Here is an 8,848-nt window from a genome sequence, read left to right as displayed (position 1 = left end):
GGGGGTGTGGGGGTGTGTGATGTGTTCAGGTGTGTGGGTGTGGTGTGCAGGTGTGATGTGTGCGGCTGTGTGCAGATGTGTGTAGAGGTGTGTGAGTGTGTGATGTGTGCGGGTGCATGTGTGTGTGCAGGTGTGTGCGGGTGTGATGTATGCAGGTGTATGAGGGTTGTGTGGGTGTGTGCGGGTGTGTAGGTGTGTGCAGTTGTGTGCGGGTGTGTGGGAAACACCGGTCCAGCGAGCGGGGAGGAGCTGAAGGCGGAGGAGTACTGGAGGATGCAGGTGAGATTAGCACCTGGGCCTCCCCACATAGATTTGGGGCTGGGGTGGACGGCCCCGCCCCGAAGCCACCCAGGCCTGGAACCCCCCCAGGGTCCTGTGTTTTTGCCATCAAGCCTGGCTCCTCCTGGAGCCTCAGCCACGGGATCTCATCCACAGTGGGAGCTCAGGAGGCAGGTGTGAGGAGCCTGCTGTGATCTGCGGGGGAGGAGACCCCGGAATCGGCGCCCAAAGGCTGCTGGGAGCACAGAGGGGGTGGGAGAGGAAGGCAGAAGAGGAGCCCTGAGGGCAGCTCTGAGACGGGTGGGCACCCCCGACATCTCCACCTCCACCAGGCCACTGCGCTGCCCTGAAACTGGCTCCTGCAAGTTGCACGTGCATGGGCATACAGGTGTGTGGGCACACACACCGGCTGCAGGGCCAGGGGAGGAAGGAGCCCCAGCCCAGACTCAGCCCAGTCCTGGGGAGCATGAGACAGGAAAGGGACACCTGCATTCTTGCAGACCCCGACCCCTCTGCGGCCCCAACCCCTCTGCGGCCCCGACCCGTCTGCGGCCCCAACCCCTCTGCAGACCCCGACCCCTCTGCAGGCCCCGATCCCTCCGCCAGCTCAGACCCCTCTGCACGCCTGACCCCTCTGCATTGGCCCTGACCCCTCTGCATGGGCCCGGGCTGGCCAGCTCTCAGCTAGGCTGGGTGGCCAAGGCAGCCTCCTTTGTCCCTTTGTGCTGGGCAAGTGGAAAGGACAAAAGCTGTTCTCCCGGCTGGCGAGCTGCTGCCGCCGGAGACGTCTCCAGGAGCCCTTCCTCCCTCTGCCTCCGATGCGCGCCTGTTACACAACAGACCTAAGAATAATCTGGAGGGCGGTGGGAGTCGGAGCTGCCCCGCCTCCTGGGACCCCTGCAGCTGCAGGGAGGGAGGGGCCCATGGCACAGAGCTCCTGCTTCTGCCCGGAGCCTGGGTCTGCCAGGGGCCACCCACCCCCAGCCCTGGGAGACCTGGCTGCAGTGTCCTAACTCCAACCTCAACCCCCCACTCACAGGGCTGAGCCACGAGTCTCAAACAGGGGGGCGAGCGGCAGTGGAACCCCAGAATCCAGGCCCACTTGTGCCCAGGGGCCCTTGGAGATAAGAGTGATGGCCCCAGAGCAGGTATCAGCAGGGAAGCTGGGCCTTCGGTGGGCGTGCTGATGTCCAAGCCCCCAGTGGCCACCCCTTCCTGGCAGCTAGGGGCAGCACCCAGGCTAGGGCTGCGGTGGATAGGGGAGCAGGATGGGGGTGGGAAGGCCGGCCAGGCCAAGGGAGGGACCCTCTGCGCCAGCCCTCATCCCCCCTCCCGTCAGCGTGCCCTCCACTGGAGCAGGTGGCAGGCAGCTCTCGGGGTTCGGCACGGGCTTGGGGCCGGGCTCCCTCCGTTCCTGGACAGACGGCACTGTGGGTGCGATAGCAGCTAATGAAGTGGTCCTGTTAGGCGTGGAGTAACAGAAGATACACAAATTGGCCCGAAGCTCTTCACGTGTTGCAGACATTAAAAATTAAAATCCAATTACAACTCGTATTGTCAGACCTGGCTGCTGTGGCTTACTCCGTGTGTGGGGTGGGGATTATGTAACCTCAACTCCTGCGGCAGGAGTGAGGGCCTCGGGAACCGGGGCTGCCAGGCCCCATGCCACCTAGGAGGGTCTGCAAGGGGTCTCTCTGCCCACCAGCTCCTCTGGCCCCTCCTCCTCTGGGCGGGGCCCTAGCTGGTCACCCACAGAAGGGGCCCTGCCAACCTGTCCCCACCCTCCCTGGTGCTCCCAGCTGTTCCCCACCCACAGCCAGCTCTGCAAGTGGCTGGACATCAGGCCTGACCCCAGCCTCACACTCTGGGATCTGAGGTAAAGGCTGCCAGAATAAGCCCCCAGCCCCGAGCCCCGAGTCTTCCATGCACCATCCAGCAGACACTCCTGCCAGTTACCCGGCCACTGCCCAGGCCCGTTCCAGCCTCTCCTCTCACTGCCCTGGGTTCCCTGGGGAGATGCCCAGGAGATGCCAGTCTCCCTGCCTCATCCAGACGATGCTGCGGGCCCAGATCTCACCCCCAGAGGCCAGGGCCATCAGGCAGTCAGCCTCAGAGGAGGGGCCTATGGGGACCCTCAGCGCAGCCACAGGCACCCACTTGCCCAGTACCCGCCTGCCTCCCACATCCCTTCCAGACCCCAGACCCTCCCAAGCAGTACAGAGAATGTTGCCCTGGCTCAAGTGCAGAGGGAATGTATCAGTCTGGCTGGGGGGGGAGTGGGGGGAGGCGATGTAGAGCTGACTTCTCCCAGCATCAGCCCAGGGTCCTAGGGAGACAGGCAGGCTGGCTTCTGTCCCCACCCACCAAGAAGGAGGTGGGACAGTGGCCTCTGACTCTGACCTGCCCCTCCCAGGCATCCCGTGGTGCCTGAATACCCCTTTAGCTGCACCTCGCTGAAGAAGCCTCTGGGATCAGAGACCCAGCCAGGCAGACACCATGGGCTCCGCAAGACAGGGTGCTGGGCACCGTGACCCTGCCTCACCAGACCAAGGTGTCAGGGGATGAAGGGAACACTGATTGGGCACGTTGTCATGGAGGGGAAAGGCCATGGAGGACAGGTGGTTTCACGGCCACAGTGGGGGTCAGTGGTCACCCTGGCTGCCTCCAGTGTCCCCAGACAGCGTGGGAGGCGAGGAGGGGAGGGAAAGCCTCCTCTCTCCTCAGAACCTTCCTCCAGCAGAGCCCACCTCCCCTAAGAGCACAGCTCTGCTGGCACCCCCAGAGCCCAGGAGGCACCCTCAGCTCTGGACACTCAGGCACTCCCCCTCCTGCGCCCTGCAGACCGCCCGCCGTCCCAGGGCCTCCCGAGCTCCCCTGCCCGGGCAGTGCCCGCTGCACCCCCACCTGCTAGTTCGGAAGGGGCCGGCTTCCCCAAACGCGCACCCGCAGCCCAGGCAGAGGTGTGGGGCACCCATGCGGCAAGTCCACGCAACACCTGCTGGACCCACACCGGGTGCCCCGCGGCGCGGTCAGCAGGGATGGGGCGTCGGGCCTGGGCTCAGCCGGGGTCACTCTCAGCGCGGTCCCGGCCCCAGGGCGACGTCCTTGGAGCCCCGGAGAGGAAAGTTTGCCGAGGGGCGGCCCCCAGATCCCTCCCCCTGCGCCTGGGGCCGCCCGGAGAGCTCAGGACGGCTCTGCCCGTCCCGCCCACAGTGCCGCGCCGCGATCGCGCCTCCTCTCCGGGTCCGAGCCGGGGCAGCTCGGCCTCCCGGGGCGGCAGGGCCCCGACCCGCACCAGGGCAGCGGCGCCCCCGCGCGTCCACCCGCGCAGCCCGGGCGGGCGGCGGCACCTACTGTGCTTCTGCGGGGCGGCTCCCGCGTCCATTGTCTCCGCGAAGGCGGCGGCGGCGAAGGTGGCGGGGTCGAGCGGGGGCCGGGGGCGCAGTCAGCGGCCCGGCTCGGGCTGGGGCTCCCGCCGCATTGCCCGCCGGCTCGGGCGGCCCTCGCTGGGCGGTGCGCGGCGACACTGAGCCCGTGGAGGCGCCGCGCGAGGAGCGTGCTGTCACTCGTGCCCGCACCACACCCCCTGCCCGCCCCGCGCCGGGAGGGGGCCGGGGGCGCGGGCTCGGCGGCGGGCACCGGGCGAGGGGCGGGTCGGGCGCGGGCGGGCGGGCGTAGCGCGCGGAGCAGGTGGGGCCCGGGGCGCACGGCGGGGCTGGCAGGTGGGGCGCGGGGTGCCCGGCGGGGCTGGCCGGCCCTGCCCCCGCGCCCGCCGCAGCCAAAGTGCTTTCTCCGCAAAGACTCGCCCGCGGCCTTCCGCCGCCCGCAATCCCCCTCCGCCTCCCTCTGGCTCCCGGTGGCCCCAGTGAGAGGGACCGGGAAGGGGGCGGGGCCGAGAGCGCTTCCCATCTCCAGGCTGGGCGTTTGCCCAGGCGCCGGGAGAAGCCAAGACAGGGGCCTCTGCCACATGACTCCCCGCCCCCCACCCTCATCGCCCTGGCATTTGAGGCCAGGGGCCTGAGCCACCCATCCCCCAGCTAGGATGTCAGGTGCACTTGCAGACTCCTGCCGAAGTGCCTGGAACTGCTGGAGAGGGAGGACGGCCCAGCTCCAAGAGGGTGGCAGGGTAGCCAGCGCACCCGCCTCCGGGGAGAGGGAGCTTGGTGCCCTGTCCTGTGCGCCCCGGTAGAACCAGGATCGCCCCGAAAGTCCAGGGCTGGCGCATCCCCTGGGCAGGTCCCTAGCCCCACACCAGCCACCCCTTCCATGATTCCAGATGCTGGAGGCCCAGAGCAGCCACACAGACAGGCCCTGGGGACCCCCTTCCGACCAGGCATCTCTGCTTCCAGGCTCTTCATCCCTTCCCCCCCTCTGCTGCTGGCAGCTATGAAGAAGGAGCAGGGGGAGACTGGTCAAAAGAGACTGTCCAGAGAGGCTTCAGCTCCCCCAGGCCTGCCTGGGCCACAGAGCTGAGGCAGAACTTCCCAAACAGCCCCGCCTGGCAGACTCTGGAACAAGAAAGCCTCCTGCACTCAGAGCACCCTGTTTACCCACAAGGCCACCCCGGCCTCCAAGGGAAGCCCCAGTGTTCCCCCTAGGGCAGCCTTGTGCTCCCACACCATGCAGCTTCTGCGCTCAAGGGTCCATGGACTTTGTTGTCTGGGTCTGACATGGGTGGTTCAAACCAAGAAGGGGTCCTTACCCGAGCTGAGAAAGGGGCCCAGCCCACTGGGGCCAGTCAGCTCTGCCTGCCAGGGAGAGGAAAGGCTGAATCTGAGACCAGGCCTGAGATGGCCACCAAGCTGGGAGCCAGGGAGGAGTCCAAGGACAGACTAGGGAGCACGGGCCCGTGGGCCCGTGGCGATCAGGAGCGGTGCTGCCAGAGTTTCAATTTTCTCTCCAAAGCAGACCCTGCCCGACACCCGGCCCTGGCCTGGTGACCGAAGAGGAAACAGAAGACACAGGTGCCCGGGCTGGCTCCCCAGAGATTCACAAGGGGCCTGTCTCCCCTCCAGGCCTCAGCCCCCCAGGAACAGACCTGCCAGTGTCTATGGTGCTTTCCTGACTGCTGCAGCCAAGAGGTGTCTGCCTCCCCCAAGCAGTCTGCTCCTTGGATGTGCCCCAGAGCCTGGGGCACGATCAGGATTCCTCCTGGTGCAGAGATCACCGCAGAGAAACTGTCCAGCTGCCCGCAGGGCCAGCCCAGCTCCCAGGCTTTCTGCTTTCCAGGAGCACCAGGCAGCGCCATCTCCGCACACCCTGGAGGCTCTGTGTCGCAGCTGTGTTCCCGGATGTTTCACCTGGCCGAGGCCGGCGGGCTCCAGCAGCCTCTGCCCGGGGCCCTGAGCCTGCAGTGACGCCGCCATCATCACTCGAGTGAGGGGCTGCCTTCATTGGGGCTGTGGATGGAAGGCGAAGAGAGCAGCACCTCCCCCAGCGAGCCCGCAGGCAGCTCCAGGGCTGCCCCTCGAAGGAAAGGTGATTTCCTGGTTCCCCTGGCCGCACCAGCACCCAGGACTCCCAGACTCCGCCTGGCTTCCCCTCCCGGGTGCCGGCTCCTACAGCTTCTCTGCCTGCCCTTCCACCAGGGACCTAGTGCCCAAGCCAGGGCAGAGCTGCTGCTCCTCCCTCTCCTCCCCCGGAGGAGACCCTGCCTGGACAGCTTCAGCTGGTCTGGGAGCCCAAAGTGAGCGAGCGTGGACTCCGCAGCTGCGTGGAGGACAGACGCACCAGCTCCTCAGAAACGTGCAGGAGGAAGAAATGACGTGTGGGTGAATGAGGACCCGAGGAGCTCTGTGCTGTGAATGAACATGCCCAGACTCCTGCCCACCCCTGTGCCCCCACACTCTGCCCCTCCCCGTGCAGGCCCAGGAGCTGGCAGAAGCCAAGCCCAGGCCAGGGTGGGATGCCTGCTCGGAGCTGGGGGGTGTGCTGGGACCACCCCTGTGGGGCCCGTGCCTCTTGGCTTCTGAGGCTTCACAGCAGGGCCTGGTCGGCAGTGGCTGCCAGGGGGCTTTCTCCTCCACGTTGCCTGTCCCCCGGCCCTCCAGGGGCTTTCCTCAAACTAAAGCCCGAGCACCCCCTTCACTGCCTGGCTTAGAGACCCCTGGGAGCTGGGTGCAGTCAGGATGGGAACTCACCCCTCCATTTCCTAGGCACCTGGAGCGGGCAGTGCCCTCTGAACCATGCCCACCTGCACCCCCTTTCCTGGGTGGCATGGGCAGGGGCAGCTTCCTGGGCACAGGACCACCTGGCCACCGCCAGATCTCAACAGTGTGGAGCTCCGTGCCCTCAGATGAGGCCCCAGGAGGGAAGACCCACAGCCTTCGGTTCCCAGAGAGACGTGGCCAAGCGCTGAGACCCAGGGACAAGGACAGAGAGAGACGACAGGAGCGGCAATGAGAGAGAAACCGGGCCTCCTGCACAATGCCAAAACTGAAATGCAAATTGGAAACCACGAAAGAAATCTCCATCCTGAGCCAGAAGCTCCAAGAATCCCTGCGTCGGAGCAGGAAAGAACCCTGGGCACGCTGGGTGAGGCCAGGGACACGCATGGAGAGAGGCCACCTGCTCGCGGCAGGCAGTGTGTGGAGGCACCAGCGCCGCGGCCGGTGCTCCTGGGGGCAGCTCCAGCAGCCAGGGCACACAGCCTGCCCTCTACCCGAAGCCTCCCCAGCTCCAGCCGCCCCCGCCAGCCTCCCCACCCAGGAGCTCCCAGATGGGCCGCTACCTGGGCCTGATGCACAGCCTCCATCTGGCCTTCAGGCCTCTTTCCAATACATCCACCCCTGTGGCTGGACCACAGGCTACCTCAGACCCATCAGCCTGGCACCCAGCGTCCTATGGACTGGCTGCAGCTGCCTTCTCTACCCTGTTTGCCCTTCCCTCACAGACCCTCCACCAGGCCTGACTTCCCCTGCTCCACAGGCCCCCTGCCCAGCCCTGCTTGGTTTCCAAGGTCAGGAACAAGGCACCTCCTCTGGGTAGCCCTCCCTGGTTGCCTTGTCCCCCACAGTGTCCCAGACACGACCTTGCCCTGATTTTGAGTCTGCCCTTCACATTAAGATCATGAGGTCCCTGCGGGCAGGGAGCCGGTGCCCGCTGCCCTGGAATACTCCGGCCAGGCCTGGCTGCGATGTCTCAGGCAGTGCCTTTCCTTGGCAGCGAGGAATCCAGTCTGACGGGCTGCCCCAGGGACCTGACCCGGGACCCTCCCCCAAGGGCGGCAGTCAGCCCCAGGTGAACAGATGGCTTGGGGCCAGAGACCCGGCTGGGAGGTCTCAGAGGCCTTTCTGCAGCCTGAGGTCACCACTGAGGAGAGACGGCTCTGAGAGGCACACCTGAGCACCACAGAGAGAGCACGTGCATGAACCCAATCAATGGACCCAACTGGGTAAATGTGCAATCCTCAGCGGCTAAATTTAGAAAGTGTGTGTTTCATCTCGCACCGGCATCTGCTCTGAAGACGTCCCGTCCTCAATCAGAGCTAGAGACAGCGAACGTGTGGTCAGATCAGCTGCTTCCGGCTCGGCTTCCCCTGTGCAGGGCCCGTAGCCCGGGGACAGCCCTGGGGTCGGGGCCAGGCCTGGCCAGCACGGGGATGGATGGGAGCCCACAGGGCATGCCCAGACCTGACAGAGCGGGGCTGAGCCTCCTGCTCCGAGACCCCCAGGCACTTTGCGGCATGGGCTGGGCCCAGCGAGAAGGGCAAGGACATCCTCAGGGCACCAAAGGGCTGATAGGCACTGCCTGCCATTAGGAATCATTGAGGCCTGACACACCTTTTTCTCTGAGGGGGAAACAGGCGTGAGGAGAGGAAAGGCACCTGCCCAGGTCCCCAGAGACTCTGGGTGTGGGTGCCCGCAGGAAGGGAAGGGGCGGTGCTTCTCCACACAAGAAGGGGGACATTGGCAAGGGAGATTGTGCTACCAGGTCTAGCAAAACAGGGCCCCTGGGAGCTGGGCCAGGGCTGCAAGGGCCTAGTCAAAGCCACTTCCACCCACAGCAACCATGTGGCCAGAGCTGGGCTCCATCGGCCCGCCCGGATCCCCGGCAGGTGGCCCGTGTCGGCGGAGTCAGGCAGAAGACTCAGTACCGTGGGGGGAACGGCCCCGGCTCCCACCACACACTGGGTTAGCTGGGCCCCCTTGAGGCCTCACATCTACAGGGAAGGTGCCCATGGGACCAGAGGCCCCTCTGGCACCCAGGGAGGGTGGGAGACCGGTGGGCAGGCAGCAGGGCCGGGGTGCTCCCAGCTGGAATGATCTGAGCCAATTTGGAAGAAAATGGACCTCCAGGCTGAGGGAGCAGGTGCTGGGAGGTGGTGGCAAGAAGGGGCCTTCACCTGCCCTAGCCAGGGTGCTCTGGGTGCCTTCTCCTGGGCAATGGGCAAGGACGATGTGGAGAAGCCTGGGCCCCTCCCCTTGCTGCGGGCACCCACACCCAGAGCCCCCGCACTGCCCTCTCTGATGGAGCTCAGGGTTACGCCTGCATGCCCTTCCCGGGGTGAGCTGGAGGGGACACAGCAGGGCACTGGAGGTGGGTGCTGGAGGGGACGCAGCAGGGCACT

The 8,848-nt window shown here is 66.1% G+C and overlaps 1 protein-coding gene across 7 annotated transcripts in view; it reads right to left on the bottom strand.

The window, feature by feature from the left end:
• PLCH2 (phospholipase C eta 2) overlaps positions 1-8,848 on the bottom strand; it is an 85,984-nt gene that overhangs the window by 54,255 nt on the left and 22,881 nt on the right. The window contains exon 1 of one of the 7 annotated variants that reach the window (XM_032262168.1): positions 3,634-3,801. The exons of the other annotated variants lie outside the window; for them this stretch is intronic. Coding sequence (XP_032118059.1) covers positions 3,634-3,664 — 31 coding nt within the window. The 5' untranslated portion in view covers positions 3,665-3,801. Of the gene's footprint in view, positions 1-3,633; positions 3,802-8,848 lie in introns of those variants that run through there. 7 annotated transcript variants of the gene reach the window in all.

The sequence above is a fragment of the Sapajus apella genome, unplaced genomic scaffold (assembly GCF_009761245.1).
Source record: "Sapajus apella isolate SASKATOON/1434 unplaced genomic scaffold, GSC_monkey_1.0 scaffold127, whole genome shotgun sequence".
In the NCBI taxonomy this organism is placed as follows: Eukaryota; Metazoa; Chordata; class Mammalia; order Primates; family Cebidae; genus Sapajus; species Sapajus apella.
The sequence above is the reverse complement of the archived record's forward strand: the minus strand, read 5'-3'. Positions and strand labels throughout refer to the sequence as shown.